Below are 22,181 nucleotides of genomic sequence, written 5' to 3' on the forward strand. Positions count from 1 at the left end.
TTGCTTTCCATAATTTATAATGTGGGGCTGGAGAGCAGTGGAGCAATGCCGTTGTGCTTTATTCAGTCTCTTCTCTAGCTGGAAGCTCAGCCAGATGGGTGGGGTAGAATAATAATAATAATAATAATAATAATAATAATAATAATAATGAAATCTGCCTGATTCTGAGTGAGAGCATTGGTCCATCTAGCTCAGGATTGTCTACAATGACTGGCAGGGGAACCCCAGCATTTCAGACAAGGAGTCTTTCCCATCACATACTGCCTGATCCTTCTAGTGGAGGTGCTGGGGATTGAATCTTGGACTTTCTGTATGCAAAGGAGATGATGTACCATTGAGCTAAGGCAACACTGAGTTGCCTCCCAACACTTTCTTTGCCACGATAAGCACTGAAAACTGGTGGAGGAGGAACAGGAGGAGGAGAAGGACAAAGAAGCTAATAACAACAATCTGGGACTCACAGAAAGCTGAATTCTATGTCCACTATCACATTCCATATTTCTCCTGTGAAATTGTTTCTTGAGAAATACTAGCAATTGAAACAAAACAGTACGTGGTTTTTAAGGAACTCTACTTTTCAAGCTGTAAGATTTTGTAAGGCTTTCCCTCTTCCATCCTTGTTTACTTTCTGCCCCGCTATGTGGAGCTGCTCTCTCGCACAATGTCAAAAAGAGATTGTTCTCAGATTTCATCGGCTTATTGGCATGCAAAACTTCCTAGCCAAGGTCCATCTGCTCCTTGCTGTCTGCATGCAAATTCCCAGCTGTTGGGAATCAAATGTGGATGCACCCGCGGTCCAAACCTCTGTCTGTTCCTCTATGGGAGCAGGTACAAGAACACTGGATCCTGGGCAGATCCATTCCCCTTGAAGCTGCTCGCTCTGAGGCAGGAGGCCAGAAAGAGATTCTTGGACAAACCAAAGTGGCTTATGTGACGCTGAATGTTTTCCTTCCATTGCAGGAAAACACTAGAGGGGGGGAAATTATTGCAGAAGCTGGCCGCAGGGAATAAATCTGAGTCCTGCAGCACAGTTTTCAGGCCGGTGATTACATCTTGATTTATACCCCCTGCTGTGGACGCAAGGGCATGAGCGAGACACAAGTTAAAGAGAGGTTTGATTCAAGACACAGCAAATAAACTTTAGGAAGGGGGCGCAAATGGAGCTGGCTTGACAAACGGGGAAGTGATGCCTAACGCCATGAGCAATAGGTATGAATGACTGGGGAAAACTGGGTTGCTCTGAACCTGATGATCATTGCTTTTCCTCTTGTCCTTTCCAGGGCTTCTAAGATCTCACAACGCAACACCTGGATGTTTTTAAGCTCACCTTCACAGCTGTGGGAATTCCAAGCCTAGAGGATTGTCACTGCCCCTTTCCCCACACTCCATTCCACCTTCCATTAAGGCAGAAGATCTCAAGGTGGGGAAGTCCTATGCTAGTTTCTGCAAACGGGAAAATAGGAAGGTGTCTTATAATGAATCAGACTATTGGCCCATCTAGCTCAGTACTGTCTACACTGACTGGCAGTGGCTGTCTAGGGTTTTAAGAAAAGGAATCATTTTCAGCCCTACCTGGAGATGATGGTGCCTGAATGTGGGACTTTATGCACCCAAAGCAGATGCTGTACCATAGACCTACGGGTACTCGTATGGTTAGGGACCTGTCTTATGCTGAGTCAGATTGTTGGGCAATCTAGCTCAGTACTGTCTACACTAACTGGCAGCAGCTCTGCAGGGTTTCAGACTTGGTCCTCTCCCAGCCCTACCTGGAGATGCCAAGGATTGAACCTGGGACCTTCTGCACAAGAAGCAGATGCTTTAACCACTAAGCTATGGCCTTTCCCTGTAATATGCAAACCATGGGGACACAGAAGAAATGCACAGGCCTAAATGGCATGTAGCACCACACACTGGCCATTACAAGGACCATCATCACCTAAAAAAACAGTAATAATTAATAAAAATGATGAAATAGAGCAGAGGCAGCCAGCTTGTTGACCTCCAGGTGTTGCTGGAGCTATAGCTCCCACCATCCTTGGCCGCTGGTCATGCCGGCTGGGGCAGATGGAAGTCAGAGTCAAGCAACAAGCGGAGGGCACTGCACTGGCTATCCCTGATCAAGAGCAATGGCTTTTGAACGGCTGGGATTCTGCAGATGTTCCTCAATTAAGTGATCAATTACAGCAGAAAAGCTTCCTTGAAAAAGAGCTCTCGCCCTCCTACTGCCAATCATCTCCTAAGCCACGTTTCTAATCCTTATTATGTTCCGGGCACGTTCTAGTTCATGCAGGGTGAAAAGTGAGGCTTGACAAGCCTGGCCGGAGTCTGATGTCAACTGAGTATGCAGCCTGGAACACTCCCCACAATGCCCCTGCCATACCCTGCACTTTTTGTGGCAGGTTATGGTGAAGGCTTCTTAGAGCCAACAAGTTTTTAAATGGCTCCTTCACAGACACCTAGCTTTGCAACTCTCACAAAGAGACATGTCGTATAAGATAGGTGTCAGGAGTGTGTGCAGGAGCCAGGCCCTGTGACCAGTAGGGCTTCACAGGACTGGGGCCTTCCTAAGTTTGTTCTGGAGAGGCAAGGCGCGGTTGCACAGGTGAGGCCGCTTGGTAACTCACTGCACCTGGTGGCAAGAGCCGGGAAGGGATATAAGGTCAGCATTTCCCTTCAGCTCTTTGCCACAGCAACACGTTTCCTGCCTTGCTGCATTTGGCTTCTTGCTTCCTGGTCCTCAGACCTTGGCTTCCTGACTCTCAGACCCCTGGCTTCTGGACTCTTGCTCCTGCTCCCACCCTGGCATCTTACCCCCAGTCCCGACATCCTCAGCCAGGACTTCAATTGCACATAGACTGGACCGTGACAGTAGGTCTGCCTTATTATCCGAATATTGCACATTAAGGTGGGTGGCATGGTATGGAGCGGTGCAAGATAATGCATTGCTGGAACCCATCTGGTGCATCAGAACATAAGGAGAGCTAGCTGGATCAGGCCAGCAGCCCGCCTGGTCCTCTTCTCGCAGTGGCCAACTAGATGCCCATTATGGGAGACCTGCAAGCAGGACCTGAGAGCAAGAGTCCTCTCTCCTCCCTTGCAATTCCCAGCAACTGGCTTCAGGAGCATATTGCTTCTGACAGCGGAGGTAGAATGAAGCCATCATGGTTAGCAGCTACTGACAGCCTTGTCCTCCATGAATTTATATAATCCTCTTTTAAAGCCATCCAAGTTTGTGGCCATCACTGCCACTCGTGGAAGCGAATTCCAAAGGAGGAACTTTCTTTGGTCTCTCCTGAAATCTCCCAACGTTCTGCTTCATTCCCTGAATTCTAGCGTTATATGAGAGAGGGGGGAAACCTTTTCTCTCTCTCTCTCTCTATATATATATATATAAATTTCTGTTTTACAATTTAAACTACTCATTTTTACATCCTTAAGATATTGATGACTTCCCTTTGTCTCTTTCCATGGTTTATTTTACATATCATAAATCCCTGCATATTTTACAGAAACTATACCATTCAGTATTCCATTATTACATCCATCGTAACTTATTTGCACTGTTGAATTGACATCTTTCTGCAGGGCCTGCAAGACAGAGCTGTTCCATCAGGCCTTTGGCCAGGGCACAGCCTGACTCCCTCCTTTGGCAATTTTCACAGAACTCTAACTCAATGGTTGCCATCAATTTGATTTGAATTAATTTTATAATGAATTGATTTTAGAATGTTGTATTATTTTATTGTTGTCGGCTGGGAAGGGCGGGATATACAGTAGTGCCTCGCAAGACGAAAAGAATCCGTTCCGCGATTCTCGTCGTCTAGCGGTTTTTTCGTCTTGCGAAGCAAGCCCATTGATTAGCGCTACAGCGGTCTAGCGGCTTTCCCTGATCAGCTGTTAAGCGGGTTTTTCAGCGGAACAGCTGATAGGCGGCTTAGGAAAAGGGGGGGGGAGCGAAAAAAACCAGCGGGGACGCGCAAGATTTTTTCGTCTTGCGAAGCAACCCCATAGGGAAATTCGTTTTGCGAAGCGCCTGCAAAACGGAAAACCCTTTCGTCTAGCGGGTTTTCCGTCTTGCGAGGCGTTCGTCTTGCGGGGCACCACTGTAAATAAAATTTATTATTATTATTATTATTATCATTATCATCATCTTAATGCTGCCAGCGTTTTCAGCTGTACACAGTTATTTCCCATATATTCAATAAACATTTTCCAATCTTCTCTAAAAGTATGTTCTTCTTGTTCTCTTATTCATTTCATTTTTCATTTTATTGCATTAGCCGTGTGGCCATAGCATGATATACATTGAGATAACAACATAAAAGAGGGGTGGGGAGGTAAAGGTAAAGGTAGATATCGTCCTGGGCGATTACTTAAACAAAAAAACAAAAACAAAAAAAAGTTAAGTCTGCAAGCTGTGTATATTCTTGCCACTCTTCTTTGGTTGGGACCTCACTCGTTTTCCATTTTGGAGCTAACAAAACATGGGCCACACTAGTGGCATACATAAATAACCTTTTTTTTTTTTTGAAACCAGGGAATTTGTCTGAATTATCCCCAACAGAAAGGACTCTGGTTTGGGGGGGAAAGTACTTTTAAACATTTTTTTTCAATTCATTATGGATCATTTCCCAATACTCATTTACTCTTTTACAAGCCCACCACATATGAAAGAATGTTCCCTAAACCTCTTTGCATCTCCTGGAGATGCAAACAGGGAAAACCTTTTCTCTATCCACTTTCTCCATGCCATGCAGAATTCTGCACATCTCTTATCTTCATGTCTTCTCATACAGATCTTTGCTCTAAACCAAAAATAGGAGAAGCAGCTCCAAATGTCGTAACCTTTCTTTGTAGAGGAGTTGCTCCACTCCGCGGATCGTTCTGCTTGCCCTTTTCTGAACCTTAATAGCAGAGATGAGACCCAAATCATGTCTCAGTCTCTTAGTGGCTACATTGCATAAGCAGTCAGTGTGGCACCATGAGAGAAGCCAGCCAGCCCCTCCCCGCTGCCCACCCTTACTGGTGACCTCTGTGACTCCACAGCCCAGGAGCTCCCGAGCGATTAAAGCTGCTTTCAGAACGCTTCCTCTTATTAAATTATATGGCGCATGAAATGATTCTACATCCCCAATCAAGACTGCCTCTTCTCGGCACGCTCGCCTACGATGGCCACAGACCAGCCGATGCCCTAATGGATACCCGTGAACCAGCTGGCTGTCAGCCTCAGCTGTTAAAAATGTTGCTAATGCTTTCTCATCTCGTTAGGTTAAAGAGCCGTCTCCGGCTAATTATTTTATAAAATATTAATAAAACCTTCGCGGATGTGGCCGGCTGCGGCGAAGAGGAAGGGGGCCCTGAAACTGGAATGCACCCAGTTTAAAACACTGGGCACATTCTGAGGTTATAGGAAAGGGAGGGAGTCAAGGCAATGAATGCACACATCACCCCCTCTAATGGCAAACTCAGACAATGAGCGCCTGCAGGAATGTGCTCAGAATGGGACTACAAATCCAGAGTTCTCCCTCTCCAGGCACAAGAGGCGAGCAGGTTGTGCTCAGCATCATCCCCCGGAATTGGCAGATCTCTGGACTGGACAGGCTTGATGTAAATATCAGGATCTAGTCTCCTGCTTTTGCCTGAGCTCCAAGCAAGATCTTCTGCCTCCTGCAATCAGCTCCTTCTGCATTAGAGGTGCTGCTTTTGAATTATGGTGCTGGGGGAGACTCTTGAGAGTCCCATGGACTGCAAGAAGATCAAACCTATCCATTCTGAAGGAAATCAGCCCTGAGTGCTCACTGGAAGGCCAGATCCTGAAGCTGAAGCTCCAATACTTTGGCCACCTCATGAGAAGAGAAGACTCCCTGGAAAAGACCCTGATGTTGGGAAAGATGGAGGGCACAAGGAGAAGGGGACGACAGAGGACGAGATGGTTGGACGGTGTTCTCGAAGCTACCAGCATGAGTTTGACCAAACTGCGGGAGGCAGTGGAAGACAGGAGTGCCTGGCGTGCTCTGGTCCATGGGGTCATGAAGAGTCAGACACGACTAAACAACAACAACAACTTCAGATCCAGCTCCAGGTATGACTGCCTGTGATCACTCCCTGGCCTTAGAAAGCGATTTCTTCGGCTCAGGGAAACCCCGTGGCATCGGTGTTTAACATCCCCACTGTCACAAGACAAAAGAAGAAAACGAAGTACATATTTAACTCACTGGGGCAGCCTGCAGAGCCAACGCCAAGAGCCAAGGTGACGTTGTCTGGGCAGCATCCATAAACGGTCTGGCTGCAGTGGAGGAGTGGAGGAGGTAGGATTGTGGTTCCTATGGAGAAAACAAAAAACAAAAATACACAGGTTAGAAATGATAGGAGCTTGGAGTGCAACAACTTATGGAGGGCCATCCCTGATCTAGGGAGGTGGGCGGGGAGCAATCAAGAGGATGAGATGCCAGCGCAGGACAAAGGGATGTGGGTTGACTAAAAGCCTTGCCAGACCCGAATGAGAGGGTTACCTCGGCAGCTGCCCTGACCCGTCACATAGATATCCTGTCGCTTTTCGCAGCGTGTCTTTTTGAGTTCGCACTCATTAGCGTAGGTCACACCATCAGAGCCACATACCTGTAGGGAAGAGAAAGAGGAGGTAACTCCATCTCCTTCTGTTGTACACCCAAGACAGGCTTAGAAAGTTACCAATGGCAGAGGGTGTGCCTTGGAAGGAAGCATCACTTTATGCTTAGGCTTGCGCCCACACCTGCTCATTTTTTTTAAAAAAAATCATTTTTATTAATATTTATGATGTAATACATACCGCTTGACCATTCCTAGAGAAATACGAGGCACCAAATGCACCCACCCCTCCCAACAAAGGTACAACTCAGTACAAATAAACACAGCACATATTACAGGTAGAAGGAAAACAGCCAATCAGGATCCAATAAAATGGAAGAAAAAAAAGTACCGTAATTTTTGCTATATAGGATGCACCGGACCATAGGATGCACCTTGTTTTAGAGGGGGAGAACAAGAAAAAAAAAATTCTCCCCCTCTCTGCTCAGCGCCCCTTCAGCGAAGCGGCAGGAGAAACAGAGCCCCTTCCATTTCTCCTCCCGCTTGGCTGAAGGGGCGATGCGCAGCTCTCCCTCTCTGCTGAAGCCAGGAGAGTCTTGCTCTCCCGGCTTCAGCAAAAGGAACCCAAAGCCTTTGGAGTGCAGCGTGAGGTCCCGCTGCACTCCAAAGGCTTCAGGCGGCTATCCCTGAAGCCTGGAGAGCGAGAGGGGTCGGTGCGCACCGACCCCTCTCCCTCTCCAGGCTTCAGCGAAAGCAACGTGTAGCCTCCGGAGCACAGAGGGAGCGCTCCCTCTGTTCTTCGGAGGCTTCGCGTTGCTATCGCTGAAGCCAAGGAGCCTGCATTCGCTCCATAGGACGCACACATAGGACGCACACATATTTCTCCTTAATTTTTGGAGGGGAAAAAGTGCATCCTATAGAGAGAAAAATACGGTATGTAATTGAACCAACTTGAAAATGTTCTAAGCTGCTGTATTCACATATGCAATAAAAGAAAATCAATCTGCTGCAAATGTGCCCTTTCACACCCCAGCCCTTGTCTCTTGCCACCTTCAGCTTCTTCCATGATTCTACCATGTTACCTTTTCACTTGCCTTTTCTACAAACTAAGTAGCCCCAAATGCTGCAATAATACCCTGAGTTGCTTACAAAAACCCTGCCATGGGTGATTAGCTAGGCTAAAGGACAGCATGGGCTCTCAACACCTACTGGATTCCTTGGCACAGCTCCACAGGTATAGTCACACACACAGCGGTCATCTTCCACATCCTCATCCCACGAGCCACCGTATTGTCGGCAGCTGTCCCGGTCACACTCGTTGGAGTCCCCAGAGCCAGATCCTCCTGATCCACATTCTGCCCAAGAAAAGAAAAGCAGAGTAAAAAAATACAGTTCCCTACATAAACGCTGCCTTAATCAGGACTGTGTTGTCCTCATTTATGTGATCCCACCACACGTGTGTGGAATTTAGCACTCAGTGAACTTAGTCTTATTCTTATTATATTCAAGCACTGGAGCAATCTCAGCAGATTAATTGCATGTGTTTCCGTTGGTAAATCAATTAACTTAGTGGTTAGGTACTGGTGGCGCAGGTTTGAGTCATGCATCATTGTTCTGTAGCTGTTGTGGGTGGAATTGTTTTTAAACGTTTGTATTGTTTGTATATCTGGAATTGTTTTCCCACTGCTTTCCCAAATGGAACTGGTTTCCCCCCCACTACTTTTCTTATTTTACACTTGTTAATTGTTCTGTTTTGTTGTGCTGTTGAAACCCAGCTTGGGATATTATAGTAATCTAAAAAATTAAAGAAATATGTGGAATTTGGTGCTCAAATTCCAGTGCTCATTTAAAACAATAATCAAGTCTTATAGGTATAATACCACTATTGCTCATTTTATTATTAATTATATTTTAGAGCTCAAGCATCCTTAGCCAGTTAATTGAACCTTCAGGGAGGAGGCATTTCAATATAGGTAAGAAAGGAACTGTAGCTCACTGACAGATTCCATTCCTGAAACCTTGAAGAGCTGCTGCCAGTCGGTGCAGACAATACTGAGCTAGGTGGACCAATGATCAGACTCAGCACAAAGCAGCATCCTATGTCAGTAGGTCTGGACTTGGCTAGAACCTTAGAGACCTGCTACCAGTCAGAGCAAGAGGTCACTGGGCTGGATAAGCAAGTGATCTTACTAAAAGGCAGCATCTCATGCTCTGCGTAGTTCTTTGCTCCTCCTCATGATCCGCAGAGCAAGTTATGCTGAATTTGCAGGGGAAGAGGCATGCAGGAGGTCCCAAGTTCAATCCCAGCTAAAAGGTACAGGCAGCAGGTAATGGGAAAGAAAGACTTGTCTCTGCCTGAGATGCTGGAGAACCACCAATATCCAGGGTATACAATTCTGGAATAAATGGGTCAATGGGCTGGTACAAGGCAGGCTCAAATGATTAATTGGCCCGGGGATGGGAGTGGTAATATCTTAGTAACAGCTCACCTGTTTTGCATGCAGAAGGGCTCAGTTCGTGAGATGCAAAAAGGTCTCTTTCTACCTGGAACCCTGGAGAGCTGCTGCCACTCAGGAGTTGATAAGACTGGTCTAGAATGATCACGGGTAGGCAAACTAAGGCCCGGGGGCCAGATCTGGCCCAATTGCCTTCTAAATCTGGCCTGTGAACGGTCCGGGAATCAGTGTGTTTTTACATGAGTAAAATGTATCCTTCTATTTAAAATGCACCTCTGGGTTATTTGTGGAGCCTGCCTGGTGTTTGTACATGAGTAGAATGTGTGCTTTTGTTTAAAATGCATCTCTGGGTTATTCCCCCCCCCCACAAAAATATAGTCCGGCCCCCCACAAGGTCTGAGGGACAGTGGACCGGCCCTCTGCTGAAAAGGTTTGCTGACCCCTGCTCTAGATGGAAACAGGTAAGACCTGGTGCAAAGCAGCTTCCTAACCAAACTGAATACCTTTGGAAAATATGGGGCTATGAAATGGTTGTGAAAAGTTGGACATTTTTTACCACTTGTGGTAGTCTTGCAAATAAACATTTTGGTTAGAAGTTTTCAATGAAATCAGCAAGATTACTGGTCAAAACGTACAGCCAAACCTGACTAAAGCATTATTATAATCAATCTTTTAGTGTGGTGGAACCTGCACTTTGGGTCTCCCTGCCTAATGGCATCAGGCAGTGCCTTCACTGCACTATTTTCAGTGCCAGCTAATAACACTTTTTTTAAAAAATAACCCTGCCCAATTATCAGTGTTTACTTTATCTCTGGTTTTAATTTTCTGAATGTTTTAATTATTTTTTTTACTAATAATATTGTTTTATGCTTTTTGCAAACTGCTTTGAGGGTTTTTTAATAAAAAAATAAACTTGTATATAAATTTCATGAAATAATTAATAAAATAATAAATAATTATTATTAATGAGCTTTGAAGGTTCAATGAAGAATACACACTTAAAGGATTTAATAATTATGCTAACAGCAGCTGCTGCTAGACTAGTAATTGCAAAACACTGGAAGACTTCTCATCTTAATCTCCTAGGATTCCGATATCAAGAACAATGGCAAATTGTTTAAATGGAAAACCTCACCTACCAGGTCAGTGCACAAAGGTATGTATCGATGACAGATAAATGGCATATGGTTTGTTACAAATTTATTGAATGTGTGTCATTGTCGAAAGGCACATATTACCCACCCTCCCCGTACATAGGGCTCTATAGAAAACAGTACTTAGATGAACAGAACCGTCCCAATAAATACTGCTTCGAACATCAACGAGACTGATATATTGCAAACTCTGTGTAATTGGCCATTTGTTTTCTCAACACTGTTACCATATTTAAACTCAATAAAAAATACATTTAAAAATCATAAAATTGCCTTGCATTCAAACACTAGCCTGGTAGCCATACGTGACCAGGAACTGCATGCAGTAGGCTACTGGAGAAGTGAGCTAGTCAAGTATCCAAGTGAGCTCGTCAAGGCACGTTGAGCCCTCCCATCCTCCACAGCCAGCATAGAAGGACACAGGGCTTTTTTTAAAGGGGAACTCACAGAAACTCAGTTCCGGCACCTTTCAGGTTGGTGCTACTGCTATTCTAAGAGAATGAGAGAGGTGTTCATGGTGAGTTTCCAGAACTTCTTTTTTTAGAAAAATAGCACTGGAAATACAGGAGGCTACAGCAGGAAGGGTGAAGTTTTTCACCTGCCGTCTGCCAAGTTAGTCAAACTACTTGTAACTTTTGCGGACTATAACTCCCACACACCCCTTTATCCTAGGCCAGGTATCCCCAAACTCGGCCCTCCAGATGTTTTGGGACTACAACTCCCATCATCCCTGACCACTGGTCCTGTTAGCTAGGGATGATGGGAGTTGTAGTCCCAAAACAGCTGGAGGGCCAAGTTTGGGGGGTACCTGTCCTAGGCCATGCTGGCTGGAGCAGATGGAAGTTGGGAGTCCAACAACACCTGGAGGGAATTTGGGTTTAATTACTAGGCTAGGCGATCATCCACGTATGATTTGGTTGCTCTGCCACGATTCCTTATAGCCTTCCGCAGACTTTCTGGCTATGGGTTTGGAATCCATGCTCAACCAGTCTCATTGACACTGGTTGCAGAATTTAACTTTTACATTTCCCTAGGCACAGAGAAATGGACGAATTGCTTTATTTATTAACTGCAACCACATCCCCACACAGAGCTATTCCAGTATCAAATTCTAAACTTGCCCAGCATGAGGGAGCATCTCCCTATTAAGAGGTCACACAGAGCTGAGTTCCAACTGGTTTCCTCAGCCTTACTTGCATTACTCTTAATTTGCGCCAAATGAAATGCTATTTATTTATTTAAAAATTTTTCAAAGTGCCCCTTCTTCATACTTTCCCCCCCTTTCCCTTTTTTTCTTTTTATTGAGCGATCAAAGGCAGGGAGTTGGCGTTAACACAGAGAATTATTCAAGTGCTTCTCCCAGAGGGACAGCAACTTGGAATTCCATGAGGAGGACTCTTTGATTAAATGCCATCTTCTGCTGCCTGCTCCCTTCCTCAGCCTTTGCCCAACTCTTGGTGAAGTCCCACCCCGGCTAAATCGCATGCGCAGCATGGTAGAGGCGGCTTTGGAACAAGAGGCAAGACTCCCAGAGAGAGCAGATTCTCTTCACTGGCATGGAGAGACACAAAGGCAAGGACTTATCTCTGGGATGATGAAATGCTGAAACCAACGTCACGGACTCGGGCTCCACCTTCACCTTAAAGCAGCTTTAAACAGTTGTAGCTTCCCCCAAAGAATTCTGGGAACTGTAGTTTGTTAAGGAGTGCTGAGAGTTGTTAAGAGACCCCTTTCCCCCCTCCCAGAGCTACAATTCCCAGAGTGGTTTGACAATCAACCTCTCTTTCCAGGAAACTGTAGGGTCCAGTCCGCCTGGATTCAAACATTTCTGGTAATGACATTTTTGGATCTGCAAAGTCTGGCACAGGGGTCAGCAAACTTTTTTAGCAGGGAGCCGGTCCACCGTCCCTCAGACCATGTGGTGGGCCAGACTATATTGGGGGGGAGGGGAATGAACGAATTTCTATGCCCCACAAATAACTCAGAGATGCATTTTAAATAAAAATACACATTCTACTCATGTAAAAACACGAGGCAAGTCCCACAAATAACCCAGAGATGCCTTTTAAATAAAAGGACACATTCTGCGCATGTAAAAACACGATGATTCCTGGTCCATCCGTGGGCCAGATTTCGAAGGCGATTGGGCCGGATCTGGCCCCCGGGCCTTAATTAGCCTACCCACGGACTCTGGCATCTCAAATCTCAGATTTATTTCTTTATTTGCTGGGCTTCCCCATTAACACCCAGCACTCAGAGAGATAGATTCTTTCTGTCAATGGGTGGGGAAAACTTTTTCAGCCCAAGGATGACATTTCCTTCTAGGCAACTTTCGCAGCAATAAACCAGTGGTGTGTGTGTGGCCAGAAGCAAAAGTGAGTGTGGAGCGGATTGATAACTATAGGTTGAATCTGATGCTAGTACTACTCAGAGTAGACCCATGGGAATTAATGAGCCTTAGTGAGGCGTATCTATTATCATCAGTGATTCTACTCCGCGTAGGGCTAACACTGAATACAATGAAGCAGCAGCAACGAAAAGAAATTATTTATTTAATTTATATAAAATGATATGTGATTTTACCTCTGTATAGGCTTCTTTCCACACACCCACACCCCCTTCTCCAGCCTCTATCCAGCCAAGCAAGAAGCATTCTCAGAGTTGAAGGACACATTCTAGCAGGCATAAACGTTCAAGGAGGGTGTGTGTGTTTAGGGAAGCTTTTAATGTTTAACAGATCACTGTATTTTAATACTTTGCTGGAAGCTGCCCAGGGTGGCTGGGGAGACCCAGCCCGATGGGTGGTGTATAAATAAATTATTATTATTATTATTATTATTATTATTATTATTATTATTATTATTAATCTGAGGGCAAGACAGAGAGCCCTGGAGTGGGGACAGATATGGTATGGGGGTCTGAGGTTCCTTATCCCTGCCTTCTGCACTCAAAGTCTCTCCTTTCTCCTTCCTTCACATGCCTTAAAGAGACAGGCTTCAGAGCTCGGCAGTGCCATTCTGGAGCCAAGGCTTGGCCAAATAAGGGCCCTGCCTTGTCCTCTTTTCGTCCTAACTTCCTCCCACAGTGATAGGAAAGTGAGAGAGGAACGAGAAAGAGAAGGGGAGAGAACAGCAGCCGGGTGCTTTCTCCACCCACCTCCCTCCACTCTTTGAAGTGTGAAATTAAAGCACTGATAAACCTCTTTGCCGAGGCCTATTACGTGCCGTCACCTTTCATTATTGGCAGATAAAAAGACAATGAGAAGGAGGGTTATGGGAGGGAAAGGGGGGGCGGGTGGAAGAGCAGCTTGTGACAGAACCGGGAGGCAGGGAAGCTTAATGAACAGAGAAGCAAAGCAGCATCCACACGCGCACAGAGTGCACACGCGAGCACACGCACCCCAAACTCAGAGGTGTGCAAGGGGTTGCTAGGCAACAGGAGGAGAGCACACCTGGCCTACAATAGGGCTCAGGTGCAACGAGGGGGGAAGTGAGGGGGTGGGCACAAAGGGAGGGTCAGAACCTCCTCCACAGGCCACACTGTCTGTGCGTAAGAATAAACAGGCAGAAACCTGACGCCAAAAAATATATATGCCAAGTTTCTAAAAACAGATGGGGGAACATTTTGAATTCCTCAGGGACACCTTTGCTGCTGACCGTAAAGCCATCGTTTTTTCGGCAAAAGACTTTCAAAGGGAGGAAACCAGGGAGCTGGAATCTATCAGCAAGTTTGATTCTATTCACACAGGGCTCGGTCTTTTGCTACAAATGCTAAACTGGCAAGGCAAAATTTGGAGTTTATGATCAGCAAGTTTTGTTGTGGGGCGGGGGAACATGTAACAGCCTGCATGGGACAGTATCAATATTTGACCAAGATGACTTGTCTCAGGAACTTAGTAAGAATTCAGTTTCATTCATTCATTCATTCATTCAGCAGATCAAAAGAGAAGAATTTTGAATTTCAAGGTCAAATTTAGATTCCAAAGCTCAAGTTTTGAAAATTCAGTAATTTTTCTGAATTTTTGTTTCAGTATTAAACAAGTTCTGGGGCTATGCTTTACAGAAATGAAACGAAAATGGATCTACTGGAAAATGTTTTACTTTGAGGTGGGGAACCTCTGGCTTGCGGGTCAAATGAGGCCTGGAACACATCTCAATTTGGTCCATGGTGTCATTTCTCCCAAACCATGCCCACCTGCCCCGCACCTGATGACATATGTGATGTCAGGTGCCGAGCGGGAAAGGATGTGGTTACAAAGGAAGATGCAGGAGCTTAAAGTGAGCTCCTGGTTGTTCCTTTGCAAGAAGGGCTTGCTGTCAGTGCCAATCAGCTTATCGGCACTGATAGCAAGCCCTACTGGGATCAGCTGCATAAAGCTGCCCCTGTAAAGGGACTTCAAAGGAGCCTACTATCACCACTGATATAGCAGTTACAATAAGCCCCATTGAATTTGGAGAGGTGGGTGGGCCCTGATCACACGTCAAAGTTGGTCCATGGGTGTAGAATCTGCCATGCCAGCCAGATCCAGTTCTCCGCTCCTGCTTACCATCCTGCTGCTAGGAGGAGGGAGAGAAGACTTACCATCCTCGCAAGTGCCCGTCCTTGATATCTCAATGTCCTTTTTCTGCTGACAAGCCGCCACCCGCAGCTCGCACGCATTGTCGTAGGTGACACCATTGCTCCCGCACACTCGGGCCAAAGGTTGCTTCTCGCAGCGTGGGCAGATGCACTGCCCACCCACACATATGGCCCCAAAGGAGCACGTCGTAGTCCCACAGGTTTCTAGAGGTGGGAAAAGCCGGGTGGGGTGGGGGGAGAGGAGGAAGAAAAGCAGCTGCATTAGATACTAAGAGAATCATCAGCCTGTGGGGCAAACATGGGAATACAGGAAGCTAGCTGAGTTATACTGAGTCAGACCATTGGCCCATCTAGATTAGTCTTGTTTCCACTGATGGGCAATATCTCCCCAAAGTCAGGGGTCATTTGCAGCCTTGAACATAACATAACATGGAGATGGCAAGTTTTGAACCCAAACCTTCTGCAGATGAATGTGAAACAGATGCTCTACCACTAAGCTTTGTGCTTTGTACTAGTGGGGAAGTAGAAAAAGGATTCTCTTTGGCCCAGCAGCTTAGAGGTTAAATCCACTGCCATCTATGACATCCTTAGAGCTTGTTTGGGTATATCCAACAGTCTTATCATCACATGCTCAGAAAGTTTATAAGGGGTACCTGAAAGGCAAACATTAATCTGGGAGAGTTGCACCACCTCCTACTTGGTGGGTGCAGGCCCCCTCTGCCCCAGGCCTGGCTTCAGCACTGGGTAACTGCTGTAGTTCAAATGCCCACTGCTGATGCTCGTCCTGGGCTTAAAAACATGGGAACATGGGTAGCTGCTTTATACAAAGTCAGACCACTAGTCCATCTAACCTGGTATTGTCTACAATGACCGGCAACAACTTCCCAGGTTTCCAGACAGGGGGTGTTCCCACCCCTGTCTGGGAGATGCCAGGGTTTGAATCGGGGGCCTTCTGCTTCCCTTGCAAAAAAACAAACAGCAAGCAACAACATTGTTCTGGCATGCTGATGATGCTAGGGAGGACACCCCCCCCCCTCCCGCTTGCCCACCCGAGGCTGTTTGCAAAAGGCAATTAAAACCATAAAGCAACTTTTAAAAAACATAAACAATCCAATTACACGTAGAGATCCCCTTATAAATCTCTTAACTATCTCTGAAGAAATCTTTGCCTTGAGTTTTTTCAGCCTGCAAACTCTGCGAGGCAAAAGTCCTTGAGAAATCAAGCTGCTTGTTATCTCGTGCTGACGAGGTAGATATTCAAGTACCCAATCACCCGGCGGCAGTGCTGAGAGTTCGCCGTTCGCTTTATCTGGGAAACCCAAATGAGGTTCCTCTGTTCCTGAGGACGCACAAACCCAGCGCTGCCCCTTAAGGAAATTGTTTAGAGGAGTGTCGTGTTCTCACTGGCGGGATCTCAGTGGCTCTTGCCACTTTAGGGGAAGGGACACAGATCGGAGGCAGAACTTCTGCTTTGCATGCAGAAGGTCTCAGGTTCAATCCCCAGCATCTCCACATAGGGCTGGGGATGTCCCTTGCCCCAAACTCTGGAGGACCATTGCCAGTTAGCAAGGACAATACCGATTACTATTATTATTATTGTTGTTGTTGTTGTTATAACACTATTTGTAATTTTATTATTCATTTGTATACTGCTTCAATGACAAAGGGACTTTTACAGTCTTATTCAGTATAAGGGCAGCTTCCTAGGTTCCTAGAATGCAAGAGTAGGCTCATTGAATGGAAAACTACTCCATACCAAAAATAACCCTCCAAAATATACATCTGCACATAGAAAAGTAGCACTGCAGGGAGAAGGCTGTGTGCAAACCATTTTTCTTGACACACTTGCTTTCGGTGCATTTTAATTTTCAGTGGCTTTTGTGAAGGCAGGGGCGTTCCATTACGTGAGACCATGCCTGCAGTCTCAAATGCTGCGACTCAGGGGTAGGCTGATCACCTCGATGAGAACTAGAGCAAAGAGAGGCAGGGACTCACTGCAGCTGCCTTGTGCCGCCACCTCGATGTTGGTCTGCTGGGTGCAGGCCCGCACGTGGAGTTCGCACTCGTTTCCGTAGGTGTTTCCATCCGTGCCGCAGACCGGCTGAGCAGAGGGGACGCACTCGGTGGGGCAAATGCACCTCCCCGTCTCTGCCTCGCAGATGGCACCAAACTGACATTTCCCACAATGGTCTAAAAATAAAGGAGAGGGAACTCGCTGGTTAAGGAAGGAAGCGTGGTGGTCATCCAAACTGTACAGGTCAGTCTCAGGTTATGTGAGGGAACGTCCTATGAAACACCTACGCAGATGGCACTGCAAATTGCCCATATGACTGACTGGTAGAAGATTCCCCCAAGATCTTTCTCATCACCTGCTAACTGAGATCTTTTTAAACCGGGGTGCCAGGGAATGAACCTGGGACATTCTCAGGTGCTCTACCTGAGTTGTGGTCACTTCAGCTTAGTGTTTTCAGCAATAAAACCAGCAGAGGGCAGTTCAGTACCCACAAGAGGCAGACCCCCTTTTTCAACAGCCTCTGTCAAAGCCTCCAGCTGACCCTGAGCACTGTCTTGGCTGAGGATGGAATATGGTAATGGGAGAGCCAGGCAAGCGTCTCTTTTTCTTCTCCGTCTTAATGAAGTGTCAGGGCGGTCGTAAAATCCTGCTACAATCTCCCACCCCCACCCCCTACCCCCCTCTTCAGCTCAGTTCAGTGCAGCCGACACAGAGGGAGGCTGACCCCCAAGGAAGGGGAAGAGAGGGGTGCTCAGAGACAGAGGGGTGACAACCAGCCATTAAATCTTTCAAAGCCAAGAGCCAGAGCCACAAAATGTCACACGAGCTCCGTGTGCTGTTGTCAGCTTCCAAACAGGGGAGGCAGGAGGGAGTGCCAGGTCGGGCACACTTATCAAGCTGTATTAAGCCACAAGCTCGTATCAAGAGGAAAGCACAACTGCAAATCAGCAGCTGTGGAAGGGACCTTCCAGATCTACTAGAGAAATGTGGAGCTTTGCAATTTGCTGGTACTCACGGGGTCCTCTCTAATGTGGTTCTGTCATTAAAGCAGGTCCCTGCAATCTGTCTGGCCCTCTTTGCAAATCTTCCCCCACACACTCACCCTCCTAACTTGATTGGGAGCTGCAAAAGTGACCAAGGGGGTGGAGGAAGGGTTGTCAAGGCCATGGCAAGTGCCTATGGGTCATGAATAAAAATGCCGTATTTCCTAGTGGGAAAACACAAGTCTTAGATTTTTGATGCTTACTTCAAAGACAAATATCAGTTTGGGTTGGGTTGGCTCAGATTAATGGGAGCTGTTTTAGTTTGTGGAGGAGGGAGAGCTTGGCTTGATTTGAGCCTCACCCAACACTAGCCATGGGATAGCTCAGTCGATAGAGCATGAGGCTCTTAATCTCAGGGTCATGGGTCCAAGGGTGTTGGACTAGATGACCCTGGTGGTCCCTTCCAACTCTACAATTCTATGATGATGATGATGATGATGATGATTTATTTATACCCCGCCCATCTGGCTGGGCTTCCCCAGCCACTCTTGGCGGCTTCCAAAAAATATTAAAATACTATAATACATCAAACATTAAAAGCTTCCCTAAACAGGGCTGCCTTCAGATGTCTTCTAAAGGTCTGGTAGTTGTTGTTCTCTTTGACATCTGGTGGGAGGGTGTTCCACAGGGAGGGCGCCACTAAGCTATCTTAGATGGCTGGTGTTCACTGGGACTGATGGGGCAGGAGACAGGCAGCCCAAACAGTGGTTGAAGCCAGAGTCAATGCCAATGATAGGTGGAGTCAACTAATTCAAGGTTTGTCCCCATCCTTTCCCTTCCTGCTGAGTTCTACAAGGGCAACACTGAGACTAAGATGTATATAAGCCATTCATCTGAGACATGGGGTACCACTAACTGTGATTCCCACAAATACCCCAATGATCAGGCAGGGTTATAAGGGATTAGGTGGTCCTTGAGGTATCCTGGACCCAAATTGTTAAGGGCCTTGTAAATTAATCCAAGAACCTTGAAGCTGGCCAGGTAGCATACGGACAGCCAATGCATGTTTTTTGAGCATGGGAGTTATGTGCTGGCAATGGTCTGTCCCTATCAACCATCTAGCCACAGAATTTTGCACTAGCTGGAGTCTCCAGACCCTGCCCAAGGGTAGCCCCACATAGATTGCACTGCAATAATCAAATCTTGAGGTTAACAATGCATTAATCACAATGGCCAGACTCATTAGCAGGGTCTTCAAGCATACACTGGTTATATTGACAATTGGTACTGTGAATGCAATATGTAGAACAGAGAGATACCCCATCCCCCAAACCATCATGGACACGAACTGGCAAGCTATGGTTTGCCTGCCATGCATTCCAAGGCAGGCGTCTTCTCTTCACGTTGTCGGGGCTGAGCTGTAAGTCACTGGTAAGCCTAGCGAGAGCCAGAAGTCTGCTTCAGGAACAAGGCCATGTGTCTATCTGCCATGGGTCAAGAGTGTCACCACCCCGGTGAAAAGTTGCAGTCTGAATGGGAAGCCCTTCATAGTCCTTCCTGCTGAGATGTCAGGAGCCACACTGAGGCTAAAACCAGGAACCTTGAGCTCTCTGTGCAATTGCCACTTGGGGCAAGTCACTCAAACCACAGCTTGGAGCCTCCTTTGGGCAGGGGAAGTAGGTGGAAGTTCCCTGTTTGTGGAGGAATGCCTCCCCTACCCCCCCCCCACCTGGTGAGGTTTGTCTCCCTCCCACATTATTAACAACCATCAGGAAGAATAGCTGAAAGCATCCCTGAAATATTCCATTCTGGAAAACCTTTACATTATTAGGATATGTGGTGGATTTAAAGTGTGTTTAGATGCTCTTACAAGTGTTGAAATGTTTTTACGCATTCTTCATGTTTTATTTCTTCTATTTTTAATTGTGCTGTTTTACCGCTTTGCTGCTTGACACCCTCAGCTCCTTTACAGAGGAACGACAGGATAGAAATTTAATAAATAAAGTAATTATCAGGCTCCAGTTCACCCTAAACTCCCTAACCCTGTATGCCCCAATCCAGTCACCAAAATCATCTGGAGGAGTGCCCCCCCCATAGATAAGAAACACAACTCCTGTCAACAAGGAGCTGTGTCTTCAGTGCCACGGGCCCAACACTGTGGAACTCCCTCCCACTAGATGTCAAGATAGTGGAAGTTTCACTGCCTGGCTAAAATCATTTTATTTCAGAAGGTCTCTGCATCATGAAAGCTCCTCTGGTATTTTAACGTCGTCGTCCCCCGCCCCCCCCCCCGATTTCTGGGATTAAAATTTTAAAGACTTCTAAATTTTGAGGTTTAATTTATGTGTCAAATTTTGTACATGGTAGATTTTTATCACTGCAAGCCTCTTTAAGGCCTAGATGGTGAAAAGTGGGATATACATTCTCAAAACAAATAAATGATGAAAATAATGGTTGGGCGCAGAATGCTGAACTAGACAAGGCTATTGCCTTGATCCAGCAAAGCTAATTTTATTCACTATAGCACCCCTTCCCACACCCCTCCTCCTCCTCCTCCTCTACATTGAGGGGTATTCACCGACTGCCATTCAAGAGCATCAGTCGGAAAGTGCTTTCGGGACGGAGCGCAGCCAAAGGAGAGTAGTCCACGCCGGGCCCATTAAATCCATGGCGGAGGGTGATGAACACTTTGTGTCTCTCTAAACAGGCTCTACAACCCTGCAGGCTTCTTTCTCTCATTTTAATAGCTTCGCCTTCCTGGGAGCGGATGTATTTACAACATGACACCAATAATTCACGGCTCCTGCCATCTCCTTCTCCCCATCTCCTCGAGCCAATGTGCGTTCGCAGCATGGGGCGGACCGGGAAGGGGGAAAGAGGGGTTTGGGAAGGGTAGTTCGTCTTCATAATTCATTCACCAAACCGTACTTCTTTTAGTGCCCAGAGAAAGAAGAAGAAGGGGAGGGGGGGAGGAATGGATCGCCTGGTTGTTTCTTTGTGAGGTCTCTAACTGAAGCTCCGCTCAGCGGTTTTGCTATTTGGGTTTGGATGGTTGGAGCCTTTATACCTGTTGGCACCTGTCTGACTCGAGAGACAATGGAGTGCACTTCCGGGGGTGAAGTCAAACCTCTGTGTTAGCAGCACTGAAGTGATCACCCCAGGGTACAAGTCTGGGCAGAGTATATGGAGATCCTGAGCTGTCCAGATGACACGATCTCCCTTTCAGCCTCACGGATGAGGTCCGAAGGAAAGCAGAGTAATATGTTTGGCACCAGCTTGGCTGCAAGAGTTGGCAGAAGGAGGCATAGAAGGCACCATGCAACTGTCTTAGGGACTCCAGATTAGTGTGGGGCTTGCTCCTGAGCCTTTTCTTCTTCTGAAGGCAGCAGGGTCTTTATAGAGAAACTAAATTCCTCGCAGTGCCTTGGCTTTAGGCAGCTTCTGGTGTTCCGAAGTCGGCCCAGATTCGTTATTGCCAGAGCGACACTGATGCAAAGCTGAGATGCTGACATGCACAGCTCCTGCACACTTCCACGAGGGCTCGTGTGGGACACACCCCCAGCGCACCGTGCCCAGCATGTTAACCTGCGCTCTGTGTGTCGCCTGCCAATTTAATTACAGCTTCAAATTGGCAATGTGCTGTCAGCTGCTGCGCATCACCGTACAAGGGCACAACTCAAATGGATGCTCTGGCATGAGGACTACTCCCCCGCCTTCTGCAAATCTCCCTGCTGCACAGATAGTTCACGCTTGGGAAACGGCCTGCTTCCACCGCACATAATCACATGCCATTGCTAGGGCATCAGTGGGAAGCAAATAACATTTCCGAGGGATACAAATTCACCTGCACATCCAGCTCGCCTGCTAAGTAACCATAGCCGCTTTGACTAGCAGCCAAAAAGCAAGCCATTCTGTAACCGCCGCTCAAAGGAGCAGGGCTTTGTTCTGCCTCCCTGTCCACCCCACCGCTTTCTGCTCTTCTAGGATTTAATGCAGTTTGGTTACTGAATGCAAGAGGACACCGGCACAAACGGTTAAGCCAAGGAGTGTCTTTCTGCCAAGGTAAGAGTTTTGAGACACGAAAGCTCCCCTTCCGATGCTTCCCCCAGCAAACGAGCTCAGTATATCGCTTTTGGAAGGTTTTTCATGTTGGAATGTAACCAAGTCAGATTACTGGTACTGTCTACTCAGATCTTCAAAGGTCTCAGGCAGTTATCTTTCCTGGTTCTACCTGGAGATGCCACTAGGGGTTGAACCTGGCGCCTTCTGCTCTAAAACCAGCGCCTTTTCCCTCTTCAGGGGGGTACTCAAGGGTACAGAGTACCGGCACGCACCCACCCACCCCGTTTAAAAGTGTGACACTTACTGTAACAACTTCACGGTGAGTATTTTTATATTAAAAAAGCACTGTCTGCCACTGAGCTACAGC

The 22,181-nt window shown here is 46.7% G+C and overlaps 1 protein-coding gene across 4 annotated transcripts in view; it reads right to left on the reverse strand.

Annotated features, from left to right (window-relative positions):
- The window catches only part of AGRN (agrin), a 257,909-nt gene that overhangs the window by 58,728 nt on the left and 177,000 nt on the right, over window positions 1-22,181 (reverse strand). For all 4 annotated transcript variants that reach the window (XM_082229651.1, XM_082229652.1, XM_082229653.1 and 1 more), the window contains 5 exons: window positions 16,751-16,945; window positions 14,759-14,959; window positions 7,777-7,922; window positions 6,513-6,618; window positions 6,216-6,323 (listed from right to left, as the gene is read on the reverse strand). In XM_082229651.1, coding sequence (XP_082085777.1) covers window positions 6,216-6,323; window positions 6,513-6,618; window positions 7,777-7,922; window positions 14,759-14,959; window positions 16,751-16,945 — 756 coding nt within the window. The remainder of the gene's footprint in view (window positions 1-6,215; window positions 6,324-6,512; window positions 6,619-7,776; window positions 7,923-14,758; window positions 14,960-16,750; window positions 16,946-22,181) is intronic.

The sequence above is a fragment of the Podarcis vaucheri genome (genome assembly GCF_965113315.1).
Source record: "Podarcis vaucheri genome assembly, chromosome: 7".
In the NCBI taxonomy this organism is placed as follows: Eukaryota; Metazoa; Chordata; class Lepidosauria; order Squamata; family Lacertidae; genus Podarcis; species Podarcis vaucheri.